General features: G+C 41.4%; 1 protein-coding gene across 1 annotated transcript; it reads right to left on the bottom strand.

Annotated features, from left to right (window-relative positions):
• Positions 1–282: 282 nt before the first annotated feature.
• On the bottom strand, positions 283–20590 carry LOC306926269 (vitellogenin-like). Its single transcript, XM_079505536.1, has 35 exons — positions 20561–20590; positions 20263–20283; positions 19485–19511; positions 18856–19004; positions 18453–18704; positions 18191–18358; positions 17936–18084; positions 16825–16978; positions 15593–15750; positions 15341–15506; positions 15107–15232; positions 14786–15007; positions 14320–14537; positions 14139–14236; positions 13710–13834; positions 11447–11548; positions 11211–11330; positions 10918–11104; positions 10740–10833; positions 10404–10598; positions 10191–10317; positions 5740–5962; positions 5348–5655; positions 5217–5258; positions 5056–5124; positions 4755–4952; positions 4524–4666; positions 4276–4414; positions 4035–4164; positions 3176–3359; positions 2976–3070; positions 2793–2887; positions 2497–2662; positions 571–732; positions 283–475 (listed from the first exon to the last, which is right to left on the bottom strand). The coding sequence occupies exons 2-35, from the start codon at positions 20270–20272 to the stop codon at positions 363–365; spliced, it is 4914 nt and encodes a 1637-aa protein (XP_079361662.1). The 5' UTR covers positions 20273–20283; positions 20561–20590; the 3' UTR covers positions 283–362.
• Between the last annotated feature and the right edge of the window lie 257 nt (positions 20591–20847).

Below are 20847 nucleotides of genomic sequence, written 5' to 3'. Positions count from 1 at the left end.
TTGATGGGAAAAAGGTTTGATGAAAGAATAATACACTATAGGTTAACGTCTGTGTTGTAAAGGTTGTGCACTATTTTTTTTAACATTACCATTACCAATCAGTAATCAAGAAACCATACCTTTAGCGTCTGCTAAATGCTTAAATTGTGAATCGTAATAATTGACTGAACACACAAAGACCGACCATAATTCTCCCAATTTCACCTGCATTACATGATTATGTATAATTGCTGTTCAATATAGCACAGTAATAACATTCACACAATATATGTTGCAATGCTTCATGATCTTTATTTATAATAACAGTTTAAGTAATATTGGTGAAATAACAAACAAAACAGAATGTGACAGAATGCGTGAGATTAAGCACACTGAGGAGTACAGTGGCAGGCCACATGCGCCTCTGTGGTCTCCCTCACGTCCACACTCTTCTCATAGATGTTGGCGAGACCCTCCGAAAGATTCATGCTGGAATCTGCAACGAGGAAGACAGCAAAGTGTTATGTCATGTTACTATTATTTTTCTATAATATTTTAAGGTGAAAGTGTATGTTTGTTTTGTAGACTCACCATTTGGTACGCAGTGGAAGCCGACAGTGACAGGAGTGGTCTTCACAGGGGCACAACCAGGCAGACAACGCAGCACAGGTTCAACAGAGTAACATTTGGACATCTGGCCATGAACCCTGATTTGCTTCTCCAGCTTGACAGATTCAAGCTTCATGAAACATTCTGGAAAAGTATACGGTGAACACATGGGTCATTCTACGAAAATGTGCCATTTTCCATTTTCTGTGTTTGATTTTTAAAATACCATTTAAAAAAAATGTATGTAGAATTGTAGATCTGTACCTGTCAGAAACATGAGCCGTGCCACAATTATTAGATTTTTTTAGGTGAATGGAATCAAGATAATTAAAATTAGATTTTTATGGATGTTTGATATGAAATCCTTTCCAGAAAGTGTCATCATCACATTTTGGAACATTCATTATCTCTGCAAAGGGGTGTTTTCTTTGAACAGTTCTTCTTTTTTCACAATTTTAAACAAATTAAAAAGAAAACCTTTTCAAGTGTCAACACAATCCTCACCGGGATCGCGCATTGCCAAGGTTTTTCTCCTTATTTTGAAGAGCCAAATATCCTTAAATATCCGGATGTTACGATGACGTAAAAACCCGACCGCGAGTATCACAGCGCCGGCTGTCGGCCGTTGAAAAACCTTGTTTTGACCAGAAACTACATTCATTGTGCCGATTTGGAGATAAAGTCCATTAAAAGCAGCACATAGAACACACGTAGATGCGCGTGCAACTTAAAATGGCGCGGTCCATTGTCACACTTTATACTGGGATGTTATATAACGGCACTCGGCTATCGACTCGATCCGATCAAAACATAGATGAAATAATATAAAGACCCTTTGCTTATGACTTAAAATGGGGCTTTTACCATATGCACGTATCAGGACTCTGATTAGTTTCTGGCTCTGAGTGAGCTCTGAACGGGCTGCAACTTTGGAAAAATACACTGAAGGAATATGTCTGGAATTGGGGCTGGGGTGAACTGCGGGATATTTCTGTGCATCTCTGTTATATTGTTTTGTTTTGTTTTGTTATGTGTTTGTTTTGTTATGCATTTCTTTGATTGTGTTTTGTCTATGTCTATGTCAATGTCTTATATACAAAAGAAAATTAATAGTACTAATAGTAATAGTAATAGTACTAATAGTATTAATAAAGTACAAATCATAAAAAAATAAATAATATAAAAACCCTTATCACGTAAGGGATCGGCGGGGGACAGACTAAAGCTTATTTACTGGATCTACGTGAACGGCGGGCTTCGTGTTAAAACACAATTGAGGCTTTATATGAAATATAGATCATTACAAAATGGGCTCAATATAGTTGAACAATCATACAGAGGGATTTATGCATACATTTGAGGCCATGCTTTTTGTGTTTAAATTACCTTCTAAAACAATGAAACTAAAACTTTATTGTTCTTATATTATGAAAATAAATTATTTTGTCTATTTAATTGTTTTGTTCTGAAGGACACAAAATGGCACGTTTTCATGGAATGACACATATATAGTAGTAGTAGTAGTAGTAGTAGTAGTAGTAGTACATATATAATATGTATTTGTAGGTCAACTCACCTGAAACTGTGAGTTATTATACAAATGTTAACCACTTGAACCCTCAAACTTGACCATTTAGCAATATTGTTGCACTCTAATCGCACTAAATGATCTGGGTTGAGTCCAGTTTTTTTTTACTATGTTGCTTGTACTTTGTTTGTTTCAAGACGACCATAGTCATTATAGTTGGTCTAGATTCTAGTATTGAGTCTTTAAACGTGAGTATTATTCCAGACTCTAGAATAATACTCACGTTTAAAGACTCAATACTTTCTCAATGATCTAAATTAGATGAATAGCAACTTTTGATGCTGTGTTGCCAATGTTCATGTGAAGGAAACATATTTTACCAGTAGTGTCACGGCAGCTCTGAGAAGAAAGCACCCATTGATGGGCGAAGCTGACTGAGCTCTTGGTCAGACGTCCGCTGGGGGTGCTGTACTCTTGTCTGACTTCCCCATCAGCCTTACCGCAGATTCCACAGGTCCTTCCCTTCATCCAGTCCACCACTTTAACCTGAGAACAAAGAAAGCCTTTGTGGTTTATGGACATAGAGTTTAGTCTTTTTAGGACAACGTTGTTAAGAATCATTATTTATAAATTAGAGAGTTAGTGAGTCACGATAGTTCCATTATAAATGTGTCACCTTCCATGTGTTCCTATCAAAGTAGACCTCCTGAAGACCCAGGCTTGGTGCATGGAGAGAGATACCGTCACCTCTTCGTTTGATCTGGATTTTGGCTGTAATTGTTACAAGAACAAATTATGTACAGTAGTATATTTGTCTGCTAACAATGTGAATAATTTCAGATTGACAGATTAATGAGACCTGTGGGATTCTGGTATGGGAGGTTGCTGATGGGAACTTCCATTCCATTCACCTTCACAACAACATCATTGTTCTTGGGGACTAGTTCAACATCGCTGTTGAAAGAGAGTTCAGAAATTAATGAACTGCCAAATCTCCTAAAACCATTTTTTTAATACATTTTTGGTTTCCTTCTTTAGAAATCTTAGACATTTACTTACATGTCAGCAATTTTTACGTTGATCTCGTTTTGTTGAAGTGTATGATTTTTCTTCAGTAGAACCATGAACTTGAGCTCCTCTGTGCAATCCTGAACCAGAACCACCGGGCAACATGTGGGCATCACATTCGTGTAGATCTTTTTGTTGAACGTGATCAGTTGGTCACCAACCATGGAGCACTCAACTAGAATAAAAAGAACCAGAATATTTTTAGTTAATTTGTTTTAACATTCAGCTATTAACCCTTGACCTACCGTTGACGGATTTGACGGATTGAATCAATTAATGCAAACCTACCGTTGACGGATTTGTTTTATTCCCTATAATCGGGGGCTTAATGTAGCATCATGTAGCAACATTTGGCTATTTTGGCTAACGGCCGATGTAATCTACCTAAAACTGTCCGAAATCCTCGCGTGCACGGTCGCTCACGCACACGCGCGGTCTTTATGTGCATAGCTGCGTAAAATGCGATATTCGGGGCTTGATTAGAGCTTAATTTGACTTAGTTATTAAAATAAACGATGATCGCTTAGCATCAGGGACAGATCACTGTGTAACACAGTGCAGAAAGTTAGTGGATGTTGTGATCCGTTTAACCAGAAATGACATCGCCAGATTCGCTCTAATCGGTCAAAATCGGCATAATGGTGAAGTTACCGCCACCATCAGGACTGGGTCTCTAATACTATAGGATTGCCGTGCTAAAATGAGATATAGTGTGAATATCACAGATTTTTCTATTGGCATTAAAATTATGAATTAAAAATATGAATAGAGCTGGCAGAAGGCACTGAAAAGCTGCTATTGTGGTGGCAGTCCAAGGAGAAAAGCATTGTTTTCAGTACAATAGTTTTACCTGCGTGAGCCTTATTAATCATGTAGGAGATCTTGTCAAGCAGGCTGTCCTGATAGGCATCCAACTCAGCGGCTGTGTGTCCAATGGGCAGATAAAAAGGGAGATGACATCCCAGTTTGTACATGATCCTCTGTTGAAATTGAAAACACCAGCCATGATTAATAATGTAAAAGATAAAATGGTATAGGCTATGCAAAGCTAACTAAACAAGAAAGAATTCGATTGAGGAATAAAAGTGTACCTTTGGTGTTTTCAGCACAACATTCAGGGTTCTCTCAGAGGCAACAGCCACAGTCAGTGTGATCTGTTTGGGAGCATTCTTTTCTTTTGCCAAGCTTGCACCAAGTTCTGGGGCAATGTTTGGAATGTATTCAGAGATCCTAAGGAGACATTCATATTTGATGAACATTGCATACAGATACAGTTGATTTTATTTAAGTGTACATCGAAACAAGGTTTGAAAGTGATATTGTGATTTGTGGGCTTTACCACTTTGCAAAGCATTGCCAATTTGATGGAAGCCTTCCCCATGTATACTTCATGCGGAAAGCAGGGTCTGGGCCAACAAGACCAGTTTCAGCTATTATCTGAGTCTCATACTGCATGCACTCCTTACCCCAGGAAATCCGAGCCTAAGAGAATCATATGGGAAGCCCATTTGAAACACATGCCAACTAAGTTGAAGTCAAATTATATTGGAGTCTGAGATGCAAGACTGACCATGAGTTTGTGGCAGCTTAGCACCACGCCATCAGCACAGAATCTCAAGTTGTCATTTTCAGCAAGGTTTGTGGAGATAATCTGCAATCTGGAAGTAGCTCTGTCGATGTAAGCTACAATCTGGTATCCTTGAATCTTCTGGTCAACTCTCACCGCACGGATGAGGATAGTCACGGCAGGAGTGACAAGATATTTGTCCTGAAGATGGAAATTACGTTATTGCAAGTTGTTAAAAAGGTCTTCAACACCTTTGATTCTTATCAAAATGTTTCTTTGAATATTTTGATTGAAAATGCCCCACCTTTTTATAGATGGCCTCAAAGCTAGAGGCACTGCTCATGGTGGAAACCCTAGCAGTGGAAACTGCATGCTGCAAACAAAAAAGGCACATATGATGTCTGTCAAAACAGAACATGATAGCTTGATGATGAACCATTCTTTAGACAGCTGTTAGATAATTACCTGGTGAATGTGCTTCTTTTTAAACTCAATGTCATACACCTCCTGTTGTAATGACAAAAACAACAGATCAACTCACTGTCCGAAATTTGCCCAAGAGAAAAGAAGACCTTCAAGATGGCTTTGAGCATTACCCTTGAGACGCGGGAGCTGGAGGAACTGGATTTGGAAGAGCGACTGCTGGATGAAGACTTGGAACTAACACTAGAACGAGAGCTGGAGCGGCTGCTGGAGGATGATGATGAAGGCCCTGAACTCCTAGGAGGCCTAGAAACTCCTCCAGGAACCAAGATCTTCTTGAGCTTCAGGAGGACATTCTTGTCCTCTTGGATTTCCTCCTCCTCGCTCATGTTGATCACTTTGAGAATCTTCTCAGCTGCCTTTTCTCCAATCTGAACCTCAACCTCAATCATCTCAATGACTGCCTTGACTGGTCCAGCAGCTGCATCAAAACAGAACAAGAAATTACTTATTATTCTTAACGACCTCTGTTACTCAATAAGATGATGTCATGTACTTTACTTGCCTGGACCAACATCAACAAAGACTTCATGTTTTCCAATCAGAGTGTAGAGTGCGCTGTCTGGCAGCATGATGGCAGCATTGTGAGACTCAACATTAGCACAGGCCTTGATTCCAAAGGTCTCGGATGCAGCACACATTCTCTTTTTAAAGAAGACCTTCATGGCTTTCATCTTCTGGGCAATGTCGGCTGGCAGATCAACAGGAATGATTTCAGATGACCTTGACTAGAAAAACAGAAAATACAATCTCATAAGGGACCAGTCGAAATTTAGGAAAAGGGGGGCTGGAGTAAAATAGGGGAGGGTGATGCCTTTCTAATTTTAGTCAGAGGGAGGGTGAGCTAATTTTACTTGGAGTCCAAGGGAGGGTGATCCAATTTTGATAATACCAATAGGCTGTGTTTTTATAGGCCTATATATTTTACTATACAGCTTTTCTGAATTCAAGTACAACTTTGGTTAATGATACCCCTCTGTTGCTTTCACTTGGTAGGCTACTTCCCATTCCCAACATCCTCGCTGTTGGACAGTTTCACTGTGCGTACACACAACACTTCACACCTACTACAATTAAGCTTTACAAAGCTGCCGAGTGTCAATAGCATATATGTAATTAGGAATGCATATATAGGCTACGGTCCATTGTTGTATAGGTGTGTGTAGACACTGTGGTTTTTTAAAAGCCAATGCTTGAGCTGCTTTAACTTCAATGGGTGGGCTATCAAATTATGTAATAGGGTTAATTACCAACGACCAACCATCCCGTAACAGGATCGTTCCGTAATTGTAAACTAAATGACGCGCCCTGTACCGAACTGATACGGGATCGGGTGCAATTTGTTTCGTTTTTGGGGTCGTGGAAGAATGACACATGACAGCGCGTTATAGTGATTCTCAGTCACTCACTCACATTGCTCGGTCAGCGCGGTCAGCGTAATCCATGCATTCGGTCACGCAGGGGTGAAAGTGGGCCATTAAGAAAAGGGGACGGTAGCTGTCAAAATCCCATAACTTGCCAGTGTACCACGCATATGTGATGTCTAAGAAGAAAACATAATCTACTAAAGTCAGATTAACATACACACAAGTGTTATTCAGTTGCGCTTTCTAATAAAGTGCTTCTGAATTGTTTTGAATTGAATGATTTAGGGAGTTCAACAAACCATGTGTTATGAATCATGCCATGTACTGCTAAGTAAGTCTGTGTACTGAACTTGAGATACAGTGTACAGTACAGCTTGCATTTTGCTTGATAGCGATATGTTTCTCTGTGCATGGTACTTTCTAGATATGTGAGGAATCCTGTTAGGTGGCACCAATAAGGTCCGCCTGGTATGCCGACAGTAAGGTTAGCCTTGTAGCCTACATTGTGAGGTCAACCTTGCACATCATCATGCCACGTTCCTATGTCGCATATCTTCATATCTTGCTGTCTCATTTCTACGATCCAGCACTATAAATATTCCCTGTGTGTGTAATAAACGTTGTGAACCGATAGTGTGATACTGCCTCAGTGTCTCATTACTTTCGTTCTCCCGGGCCCGTCTCCGTACCAACAGAGGTACTTCAACTGGACCGTCACACACCACCCAGCCTAGCACACACTGCCAGCCTGTCAGAGCCAGACCGAGGGTCCTTTTAGAGATCACAACACCATGTGCAACACAGATTCGGCACAAACAAGGGACTAAATTATTTTCGCTCCTATGACACCAAAATGTGGAACGTCCTACCAACTGTCATTAAGACATGCAAATCCCTTGAATCCTTCAAAACCGCTCTCAAAGGGCACCTACGGACGGCTGCAATTCGAAACTTGCACCCGTAAAATCAGATTTTTCCACCCACCCCTTTTCCCCCTCACTGTATATGTTTTTTCTTTCCTTTTTACCTCCTCTATGATGATTTTCTGTTTGTGGCTATATAGAAGTGTATATTTGTACGTCTCTAAATGTTATGATGAATTGAACATGGTGGACCCTATCTATTATACATTTGAAAAGGTGTGCCCAAAAGCTGTGCCCAAACCACGAAAAGAAAGTCACCAGCTACTACGTCACTGACACGCTGCAACACGCTGCAACACACACTGCAACAACACACTAACACGTCACACACTTACCCTCCGCGTCGTTCGTTCCCTATCTCCTCATGTCGCGCCGCACGGCCACACTCAACACCACCCGCGTAAAAATTGTCATCGCACTGCCACTACAGCCGGCTCCCGTCCACACTCGCAAACAATATCAATATCAGTAATAAACACAAACACGCCACAAGCACCGACACCCCCGCCTAATTTGTTGCCACGTCTATGAAAACAAGCACAGAAAAAATGCCATTCAACACGCTACTTACACACACTACCACTCGCTTACAATACGCGGACCTGGCAACACTACATTCCCTCTCCCATTTGCTCAAAGCCCACCACGTGACCCACACAGGGAGGGAGACGATTGCGTGATGCTTCTATGTACAGGATTCTATAGGTCACCACTTTTGGTGTGACACACACACGGCTTCTGTTTACTATGCGTTGTCAACACGTGCTGAGTTGACAAACATTGACCGATTTCGGAGAAGACTGATACTTTATCCTTTAGTAATTAGGCTGTGGAAGTATTCACACTAGGCAACTTTTGCATTTATTGGGATTGGCAATTTGGGGAGAAAAGGAGGAGGAGGAGGTGATCAAGCTCCACAACACCACATTGGTAGGTAGGCTCAAGGCTGCATTTATTTTCCTTCTTTTTCCTCTCGAGGGTGCATGGGATGATGTGAACCCCTCCAGCAGGCTAGGGACCACCGCTCCGGTTAGCGGAAAATGACCGCGGGGTGCGGGTTGCCAGGTTTTTTTATAAGTAAAGTATTTACAAAAAATATATATATAATACATTTTAATTTACGTCATATTTAGCGGCATTTCGACCTAATTTCTCTGTTCTTTGTCAATGGCAAATATTGAGACGTGTGGGGACTAAAGCTGTATATAGGAGGGCCCTCAAACACATTATTTGATAACTTTTCTTCGTGCTCCTAAAAAAAAATGTGTGCTACTAGCCGCGATTACATACACAGTTAAAATAATAAGAAATTTGCGCCAACGACTGCGTCGACACCTGGCGTGGAACAAACGGGACGAACCGAGGCGCATATATGGATAACTACAACAACACTACACGCGCGCTGCAACACAAAACAGCTGCATACAACGCGTGTCACTGTGCACTTCTGTATCTGTGGACTTCTGTATCGCAACGCGGGGCAACGCAACTCTGGGATGAGCGGGCCGAAGGCCCGCGAAATTCTAGTTGTAAACAAGTGTAATGCTTTATGGTGTCGTCCAGCTGACAGTTTTGTATTGAGTTGTGCTTGAAATGTACTGTAATTCTCCAATCTGTTAATACATCTTTCAATCAATCAATCAATCAATCAAGCAATCCAGTGTCAGTCAGTCAGTCAGGTTAATCCATACGTTCGGTCTTCGGTGTTAATTTACGGAGAAGTTTTGTCCACTCCACCACGCAATGTGCAACAAACAAGACTGCCTGGCCCTGTGGCCTGGACTCGCTGCAACCAAGCCCCCAGTGAGGCTCTCCAACGTTGAGGCGCTCGGCCCTAGTGGTAAGAGCGGGAACTGCAGGCGGACCCGTGGAGTTATGACGAGGAAACCCTGTGCATCTGGGCTTTAACATTGAGCGCTCGTTTGCACTTCCGCATTTTGGACACCAAATCGGAAAAATGTGGAAGTAGACGGTTCTTCCGGGTGCTCCAAAACGCCACTGAGCAACTTCCACTGAAATGAATAGCGGGGGGGCGGGGCTATTGCTCCGGTTCAGTCTCTATCCTTTTAATACTATGGCTGGGACTCATAACTCTATAGGCTCGCTCAGTTCACTTTGTAGTTGGAGATCCGGTTTTTAATATTACCGAATACAGTAGGCGGGCTACGACGAGAATTACATTTAAAACATGTTTCTGGTTGGCTGTCAGACTGTCAGTTATCATAGTTAGTTCTGATTGGTTCAAATCACGTGTCTTTTCTGGAAGAAAAAAAAGAAAACACATGCGAGGTGAAATGAATACTGGAGAATGCAACTTAAAAAATAAATGAAGCACATTGCAACAATTACTCAGAAAAAGAGAGAGTTGAAGGAGCTGATAATGTGGACTTTTTGAGAAAAACATACTATATGCTACTATAGCCAGGCTAGACACCCTGCAATGAGAGAAGTGACAGCAGGACAACAGCAAACACAGGTAATTAATAATAATAACTGTAAGGAAGGGGCATGGTATTTTATATCAGGGCACATAATTTACTCCAGGGGTATCCCTACTTAGATAACGACCGTCCCTAATCACAAAACCAAGACAATAAATTACTTAGTATTGTATAGCACTTTATATGGAAAATAAGGCCAGGAATAAAATGCACCAAACCACGTACCATAGAGGATGCAGCAGAAGTGAAAGACTCCCTGGAAATGTCTCTTACAACTGCAGCTGGGACCATTGGTGTGATTATTGCAGCTGCAATATCTTCCACATTTCTTGCAATAGCAAGAGTCTCAACACTGCAGTGGAAGGTGGAAACGGAATTAATTTAATGTATAAGATAAATGGTGAATCGTACAATTTGTTTGGTGAAAATTATACGTACACTGCTACTGCAATCTTATTCCAGCTGTGAACAGGTGAAACCTGAATCTTGAAGTTTCCATTTTTCAAGTCAGCTCTTGCTTCTATCTTTGGTAAAAAACCAGGTAAAATGGTGTGGACTCTGGCTCTTGATACCAAAGCAGCCTGGATTAAAGCAGTATTCACTCCCATAACTGCATATGTATGTATGGAAACACTGAAAGGCAAAGAAAATGTGAACTTAAAGTCAATGCCAGGTTTATTTCACATCAATGGATGAAAGTTAATCACAAATAAAACATAATAATAGCACAATTGATACTTTAATAATTAAAGAACGAGTTGCCATTTGTTTCACCTTGGAGTCATCGCAGCCGTCATCTCAATGTCAGCATTAAGAAGCATGGAAGGATGGAAGCCGTCAGAGGGAGGTGGTGTCACAGTTGCACGGACTGAAGTTGAAAGATTATCTTCAGTCAAGTTTAAAAGGTCAAAGCACCTAGGTTTCTATTAGGCTTGAGCTAATATTAACTTACGCTCAACAGCAGCATTAGCCACAGCAGCGGTATAGAAACTCAGCTCCATAGGCAGACCAATGGTAGTGGGGAAGATACGACGTACCTCAGCGACAAGTATGGGTTTAGTGTAATGGAATTCAATACCAGCCAGCAGAGCATCAAATGCCCTCCTTCCCTCAGCCTTAATCATAGGACCAGTGGCAAGCTGTAGGAAAACATGCACAATAACATGATGACATGCAACGTTAAAATTCAGAGTTAAATGATTATTGATTATAAACAAGTTAATGTAACTGTACAACATTCAGTACCTCAATAACCTGGTCGACGATGGCTTTGTCCACGTTAGCAAATGCAATTTCCTGTCCGAAGAATTTGACATACACAGAGGCCAGAGGCTGGCTTGAAGGATGAGCTCTCCATTCATTAAGCTGAGGTATGATGACAGTAAACCTGAGTTAGTCCAGATTTTGTAATGAAATTGTTCTGTGATCACATACAGTTCTTTAAAGAGAGAATGTAATAATGATATGTCATTCCTACTCACAGTCCTGATAACGTTCCTCATCTTTGTAATTCTGTCAGCATCTTCAGGAAGCTGAGGCATTTTCAGAATAGCCTCCTGAATTCCTTCAGTTCTTACTCCCACCTAATAAAAGAAAAATTAAGAGAAAAATAATTACTTGCGCAAGCAGAGCGTGCAAGTAATGTTATTGCGAACGCAGTGAGCATTTACTATGAGACCCAGCAGATCCTGTCTGTGTGTCTGTGTGTCTGTGTGTCACGCTGTAACACCACCCGCCCACCACCAGAGGGCGCATCTGTATCACACACAAAAACACACACACACATGCGCACACACGCACGCACGCACGCACGCACGCACGCACGCACGCACGCACACACACAAAACTTAACTTAAAAAAAACTTAACTTAAAAAAAAACTTAACTTAAAAAAAAAACTTAAAAAGGAAAAACTTTAAAAGGAAAAACTTAAAAAAAACGTAACTTAAAAAAAAATTAACTTAAAAAAAAAAACTTAAAAAGGAAAAACTTAAAAAAAACTTAACTTAAAAAAAAAACTTAAAAAGGAAAAACTTTAAAAGGAAAAACTTAAAAAAAACTTAACTTAAAAAAAACTTAACTTAAAAAAAAAAAAAAAACTTAAAAAGGAAAAACTTTAAAAGGAAAAACTTAAAAAAAACTTAACTTAAAAAAAAACGTAACTTAAAAAAAACCTTAAAAAATTACGTAATTTATTCTAATTGTTGTTTTTGCAATTTACGAGCTGCGTTCGCTTCCCGCGTTCGCGCGTCTTACTTGTTAGTCAGGTGCTACGATGCGTATGTCCCTTAGCAGCATATGATATGACGTCATATGCTGGCACGGGACATACGGAAGCAGACCGTGCAGGTATGTTTTCCGTCATGCTACGAAGCGTATGTCCCATGACGTGATGAAGATATGTACCAATGTCCCTTAGCAGCATATGATATGACGTCATATGCTGGCACGGGACATACGGAAGCAGACCGTGCAGGTATGTTTTCCGTCATGCTACGAAGCGTATGTCCCATGACGTGATGAAGATATGTACCAATGCCAGGGTATAATTGGTTTATGATGGTGACGTAATGATGATATGTTTCAGTGTCGGGTGGATTAAAGGGACATACGCATAAAACCACCCGAGTAACCACAGTATACCACTAATCAACTCACAAATTACATATATACATAGACATATGAGCATATGCGAATAAAAAAAACTAGAGGATAGAAATAAAAAGCAAAACCAAGAAAAACATAATAAAAACCGAATAAATGAAACCGATGGGAACCGAAAGGAACAGCTTTCAAAAAGACGGAATTCATACGTTAAAAAGGATATGAGTAAAATACCACTTGAAATTCAAGAAAATAAAAAACTTAAGAGAAACAGACGACTTCGAAATATCCGAACAAAAGAAACGGATGAAAGACGAAAGGAACGGTTGGTTATGCGTAACAAAAATCTCAAGAATATGGGAATACAAAAACTAGAGGAGATCAACGGAAATGAAACTCATAAACTAGAACTGTGTGATCGAAAAATGGATACAAAGAAAAAACAAAACCATAAGGACAACCAAATACGTAAGGAAAACCAAATAAATGAAACCGATGGACAAGGAAAATTAATATATATATTTTTTCATCTGATATCCATGACTTATTTTTCTTTGAGAAACTACAAGTGGATCCTGGGCACTTCTAAAACGATGGGACTGTATTTCCTTTATAGATAGAAGATTTTACCATACTTCAAAAGCAAGGTACGTAGCAAATAGCTAAACCTAATAATTCAATATTGCAAACGGGGGGGGGGGGGGGGCTTTAGAAATTCAGAGCATTTTTTGTCTCTGGCTTTCATTGCAGCCAGTATGTCCGAATTCATCCATGATTCCGAGCGGGTTTTGCCCCTGGTGGTTCTCAAAGGAGCCATGTTGTTCAGTACTGATGTAAATTTGGTTTTGAAGCCAAGCCAAGCTTCTTCGACAAGTGTGCTTTTAAGCTCATCGGACCAATCCAGGCTAGAATAGAGCACTAGGGGACATTTGTCAGTAAAGTACCCAACAAATAGAGAGAAGTCTATCTAAAACGATGAAGAGAAAAGATTGTAACATCAGAGTCCTTGTCGGAAATGAGATAATAAAGTTGTAGCTGCATCATACCATTATGGTAAAGTCAAACAAGGTGACACATGAAGTTTATGGATCTGAGCCCTGCATAAACCTTAACATGCAAGGAAAGGAGGGCTATCTTTTACCTCAAGAACATCAGCATATGCTCCAGCCAGGTAAGTGCGGGCTTTGGCCACAACAGCTCTTGGCAAAAGTGTTGCTGCATCATTGATGTAGAAAGCAGTGGCAGCAGCACCCATCATCCATGGATCTGAAAACGACAAAATCATCAGATGTCTGATGTTTTCCCCCACCCCTTTCTCCCCATACATGTTTTTCCCTTTTTACTTTCTTTATATGATGATTTCCTGTTTTTTTTATAGAAGTGAATTGAAAAAGGTGGACCCTGTTGTAAACAAGTGTAGTGCTTTATCATGGTTCATCCACAAAGTAACAGTTTTTGTATTAACTTGTGCTTTAACTTGTACCCATTCTGCATACTGTGAAATAAAGATTTCAATCAATCAATGAGTGTAATAACTAATGGTAAATTAATGAACTGTTAATGCTCGTACTGTAATAGGCATCATAATGGATGGCTCTGCTGTAGTGGTAACTCATTCTCTCCAACTTGGGGCTGAGGAACTTCACAGCAACATTACAGGCAGCAGCACTGAAATCGGGAGATAAACATTTATGAGATACCATCCTTTTAAAATAACAAGGGAAACAAGTGATTACTGTTAGGATTCTTACACTTGAGCAAAGTCAGGTGCTGTGCTCCTGGTCATGGCCTTCATATAAGAGTAGACCAAACTAGCAACTTGCAGGTTACTTTCAATCGCAATGGCTTTACCAAGTGTGATCACCAGGCCCATGGGGAGCTTAGTCTCAAACAGGACAATAGCAGCAACCATGCGGACCTCCGGTTGCAGAGCCCTGTCCATGAACAGCTGAATAGCCACTTGCTGGACCTAAATCACAAAGATAAAAATCACACCCGTGTGAACTGAGTGGTGCAGTGACGTCACACACTAACCATAGCAACCATGCTCACCATGCGTGGGGCCACATACAGGTACACACATACACAGGTACATACAGACAAAGCTGGTTGTTGGAGTGGTTTGCACCACTCAAAAATCATGAACAAATTTGAATTGAATGGGGCATGTTAAAACTGTTGGCAAGGAGGAGACAGACGGAGGAGCTTTGTTCTTACCATCTTGGGGTCCTTCTTTGCAATATTTCTTAGAGCCAGGACTGCATCGACGTGGACTCTCATGGGCAGAGAGGCAGCAGCAGAGCCAAATCCAGGGAGAAGCTTCGTGATTGGTTTAAGACTGGCGGGATGACCGGCATTACCCAGAACTTTAAGGGCAAGTACTAGTTCCTCAATTTTACCCCTGGCGATTACAGCATCTGCGACAAGGTCATGGATTGGCTATGGAAGGCACAGGAGAACAATAATATTACCATTAAAATGTTACTTTCATTAACTGAAGTTACGGTTTTTATGGACATAACAATTACATAAGCCAACCTTAACTAGGTCAGCTGGGCATTCTGGGTTCTCAACACAGAATTTGGCAACCATGGTACCATAGCCCAGCATGGCAATTTCACGCAGAACTGGGACTTCCTTAACCTTGGGGTTAAAAGCCAGGTGCTGAAGAGAGTGAAGAGAAAGCACTGTTATAACATCTTAGTTATTAATGTGATGAAATATTTAATGAAATTTAATTGTACAATCTCATTAAGGATTGACCTATAGTACCTGCATGAGCTTGATGGCCTCCATGTCAGCTGTCACCATGTGCACCGATGCCAGCAGAGCTTGACTGGCCTCAAAAATAGTGATGTCATCGGCAATAAACCTCTCCTTGATGAACTTCAAAGCAGCATGAGTTCCAATGGCAGGAACAGCACTCAGGATCCATTGTCTGAAAATGAAGAAACTATCCTTGTTTCTTTTCTAGACATTTTTATAATCAATCTTACTTTATTTTTTAGATGTTGTTGTCGCTACCTGTAAGCTGGCCTGACTTTAAACCGAGTCCAGATATCCTCAATCATCTCAAATCTGGCCACACGCAGCAGCTGGACGAGTTCAATAAACTTCAGGGGGGCATCTTCATGGACCACCACATCATTATAGGTCACCACATGGTGCAGAACCTCAACAATCTGTCAGGAAGAGGAAAAAGAAATCACACATTTGTGTGCGGGGCACCCTTTGCATTTGTATGTCACTGGGGTCAATAGACTTGAGGTGGCAGCTCTGTTTCAATTTACTGTTTCTTGTGAAGCTGTGAAGCAGTACAGTACTGTTTCTTTCCTTTATCCATCCTGGCTTGTTTCTTGTATGAAGCAAAATGACAAAAGATGTATATCGGCCACATGACATCTTACGTTGTCATTTATTGCCCTAAGAAACATTAAAATCCATAATAGCAAACGTTTTACGTCATAGGTGCCCTAAACAAACTTAAAATTAAAATCCATAGACTTGGCTGGAAAACGATTTACATCATAACTCATAAGTGCTCTAAGTAAGTGCTCTGGGGCGGCGGTGGATCAGGGGTAGAGTGGCCGGATGGCAACCGCAAGGTTGCCAGTTCGCACCCGGGCTCCCCCAGAGTAAGTGTCGAATTGTCCTTGAGCAAGACACTGAATTGCTCCTGATGTACTGGTTGGTGCCTTGCATGTTTTCCGCCGCCATCGGTGTATGAATGTATGCGTGAATGGGTGAATGTAATGCACAATCTCTGTAAAGCGCCTTGGATAAAGGCGCTATATATGCACAATTTACCATTTAAACAAACATTAAATTCTCAAAAGCCATGTATTGGAGTGGCTAGCGCCCCTCAACAAACAATGCTTCCAATTTTACATTGTGTTTGCCAGTCTGCCCAAGGGGGCAGGCAGACTTTCCAACGTTGAAGCTCTGGGTCCTAGTGGTAGGACGAGGGACTACAGGCGGACCCGTGGATTCATGACCGGGAAACCCCGTGCAGCTGGGCTTTAACGTTGAGCGCTCGGTTGCCCTACGTCACTCAGGACCTCAAAGTTGAGGTCCTGGGAGGGACTTCCGGCAGTCTTCCGGGTGCTTCAAAACGCCACTGAGCAACTTCCACTGACATGAATAGCTGGGGGGGCGGAGCTTCGCGCTAGTTCAGTCTCTATTATATATATACTCTATGAGTCTGCCAGAAGAAAAGGTTGAAAATAATCTGCAGAGCAGAAAATGGTTCTCAGTACCTGGGCCTCTGGGTTGGTGATCCTCAGCAGCTGGATGGGTGTCTGTAAAAGCTCAGTGGCAAACTCATACTGCAGAGATCCACGGTGGATATACTCTGCCCTAATGGGCTCCACCACGATGGTCTTCTCAATCTCAAGGAACTTCAGAAGTTGTCTGTGAAGAAGTTTTCAGGAATAAGATCTTTTGTTTTGTGAGTCATATACTGTACATTTGAGCCGGTAACAAGTTGTGCGCGAACATTTCGTGCGCAGTTCAGTTCGGCAAGGCATAGACCGTGATGCATGCTGAGCATGCGGAAGCGCCGCCTACGCCCGGCTCCATGGCCGTGATACATCACCGACACTATCCCTGCGTTTATGGTTTACACCAAGGGGCCAGTGAGGCTATTCAACGTTGAAGGTCTGGGTCCTAGTGGTAGGAGGAGGGACTACAGGCGGACCCGTGGATTCATGACCGGGAAACCCTGTGCAGCTGGGCTTTAACATTGAGCGCTCGGTTGCATCAAGGGGCCAGTGAGGCTATTCAACGTTGAAGCTCTAGGTCCTAGTGGTAGGAGGAGGGACTACAGGCGGACCCGTGGATTCATGACCGGGAAACCCCGTGCAGCTGGGCTTTAACATTGAGCGCTCGGTTGCCCTACGTCACCCAGGACCTCAAAGTTGAGGTCCGGGGAGGGACTTCCGGCAGTCTTCCGGGTGCTTCAAAACGCCACTGAGCAACTTCCACTGACATGAATAGCTGGGGGGCGGAGCTTCGCGCCAGTTCAGTCTCTATTATATATATACTCTATGGGTTGCATACGTCACCCCGGACCTCAAAGTTGAGGTCCGGAGGAGGGACTTCCGGCAGTCTTCCGGGTGCTTCAAAACGCCACTGAGCAACTTCCACTGACATGAATAGCTGGGGGGGCGGAGCTTCGCGCCAGTTCAGTCTCTATCCTTTATATACTCTATGGTTTACACCCCATCTCCATGATTTCCCTGTCCGTGATGCGCACGGAAGGGAAAAACAACACGTGCGCACATTCACAGAGAAACAACAACAGCATGGAACAACAACAGATAATACATTTGTATTGTTCAAAAAGAGAGAAAAAAGTCAACTACATACTTAGCCTCCATCTGGGCAGCACCATTCATGATGTTGAAAGGTGAGAACTCAATGTGCTCATAGGCCTTTGCCTGCAGTATCAGAGCACCAGTGCGCATTGGCTCCATGACGTAGTTGATTACATTACCACCCTTCATTAGCATTCCATACTGCATAGACACAATTCACAATTAACCTCAGCAGCAGTTAGCAGCCGTGTTTAAACATATGCTGTTCATGAAAATGTAAGCATAGTTTAAAAGAAATGTCCCTTACAGTTCTAGACTCGCACTCAGCACAGTGCTTGGTGTAAGCCAAACCGATGTCTTTCATGATTCTCTCCTGGCATTGGTTTAGGTCCTTGATTTTGTTCACATAGATACGTTCAGCCCTGGTGTCTTCACTAATGACATATTGAGTCTTACACACACCCTGGGTTCCAACCTGGAGTATTAAAGAGAACAGAAATTATTTGGGAGTTCACTTATCAACCCTGTCCTTTTGGTATATAATCATATAGAATAGGAATTATTTGAACCTCTTGCATCTCGTAAACATTCTGGGTCTTCTTGATGTTGAGCTGAAGGATGTTCAGGATACCTCTGTAGGTATTCAACACAGTAGTGGAGACCCCTTCTGGTGCAAACACCTTGCCCACAATACCATTTGCATACTCAAACTTGATGGGAATCGAGATCTGATCAGCCATGGCTGAAAGGAGCTTAGTTGCAGGTACAAAGCCGTCTTTTGGCCAGATGCCACTGTACTGAAAGATTTGAGGATCCACAATCTAGAGGGGGGAAAGCCAATTTTCAATTACAAATCATTTATGTAGAGGGGTCTAGAATTCCTGTCCATAACCCACTTATAAATACTTTATAGATCAGTTGTATGTAATTTATTCATGCTGAGTTTCATTCAAAGCTATTTGTAGTCTTTACCTTCATAATGTAGATCCCTGTGCTCATTTCGCTGATCAGAACTGTGCTTGCGAGTTTGATTCCAGCTCTAGCCAGGCCTTTCTCAGGCAGACCTCCCAAGATCTCGGCTTCATACTGGTACACATAGGTACCGGCTGCAAACTCAGGTTCTAAAACAAGAAGTTATAACACATGATATCTATGCAGAATTTAGCATCAAGATTCATCGTTGGCATCTAGGGAGTGTGTGTGCAAAGTTTGGCATCGACCAGGTTAACGGTGTCGGAGATTATCTGTACACATGACGGACGGACACACACACACACACGGACACACACACACACACACACACACACGGACACACACACACACACACACACACACACACACACACACACACACACACACACACACACACACACACACACACACACACACACACACACACACACACACAGACGGACGGAGTGCAAAACATACTCTCTCCCCATGCCTTCGGCCTGGTAGAGATAACAATGAATTTAAAGATGAATACATATGTTATTGTAGTTTAAAAAGATGATAGATGAAAAAATAAGTTAAAATCATTTCACAAATAAATAGCTAAATAGCTTTCACAATGTGCACATTTACTGTTCATATACGCTTACCATAGTGCCATTGGATATGGGCGGCCGCTGCAAAATAAGAATTGATTGTCAATAGAGCGTCGCAGTCCTGCCCCCTTTCATGACGACGCCAGGCCCAGGAAATAATTCCCAATGCATTTTTCCCATAGACATTTCAAAAAGTATTTATTTAAAGACCTTATAAGCGTCGTACAAAGCCAACTCGAGTTGTGACAAATCATGACAACAAACACAATATTTTGGACCAAACAAATAATTACAAAGAATAAAAACAACAAAAAAGTGCCGTTTTTTTTCTTCTTTCTAATTCTTTGTTTGGCCCAAACATTGTGTTTATTGTCATGATGTGTCACAACTCGAGTTGGCTTTGTCCGCAGCGTAAACGTAAATGTAAGCGTAACCTTTAAATAAATACTTTTTGAAAAGTCTATGAGGAAAATGAACGGGGAATTCTTTTCCGGGTCTCTCGAGGGGGTGGGACTGCGACGCTCTATAATCTGATGTAAAAAAAACTACACATATAGAGTTGGTGTTATACCCCTGTTATAGACTAGAGATTGTATAGAAAACTTGTGTCTATGAAATGTCTATTTCACGAAAGGACCTATGTGTGCTCCCTTATGTGTTTTCTGTATTCTGTATTCATTATACAATTTATTAATTAATTCATAAATTAATGGATTTCAAAATTAATTCATGAGTTATTGTAGTTTCAAAAATCATGTATTAATAAAATAATGTCAGAAATATACATCTAGCTTTCACAATGTGCAAATGTCCTGTTCATGTATAAACTTACCATAGTTCATATGAGCACCCGCTGCAAATTAAGAATAGACTGTCAATAATCTGGTAAAAATACACATAGAGTTGGTATCTGAAAACAAACATTAAACCTGTATATAGGAGGGGCTAGCGCCCCTCAATAATACACGTGTGATATCAGTTGTACTCCTAAATCTTTAAACTCTTTTAAACCCTTTTCTGTGCAAATGGCCACAATTTACTTATGTGCCCCCTCCTTTACTATGGCAACAAACAACAAAATGAGCAAAAACACATGGATTAAATGGTATTATATAGAAAGATATACTTACCCACAAGGGCTACAGTCAGGGCAAGGACAATCGCCCTCATGGTTGGTGGAATGTACGGATAACATTCAGGGGTTGTCTTTTATAGCAAAATGTTGCTGACTGTGCAACTGCTGAAATCTCTCATTAACTATCCATGACCGTTATCCGTGACCATTATCAGCATCATCGATGGTACCTTGCTCTAGTATCATAAAGTACATCTAAAGAGAAATGTCACAGTCAGTCAAGGTTAGGTTAACCTGGCCCTTGACTTGTCTGTGAAGAGCTCAATGTCCAGGTTGCAAATA

The sequence above is a fragment of the Electrona antarctica genome (assembly GCF_951216825.1).
Source record: "Electrona antarctica genome assembly, chromosome: 7".
Classification (NCBI taxonomy): domain Eukaryota; kingdom Metazoa; phylum Chordata; class Actinopteri; order Myctophiformes; family Myctophidae; genus Electrona; species Electrona antarctica.
This window is presented reverse-complemented; position numbering and strand designations above follow the sequence as displayed.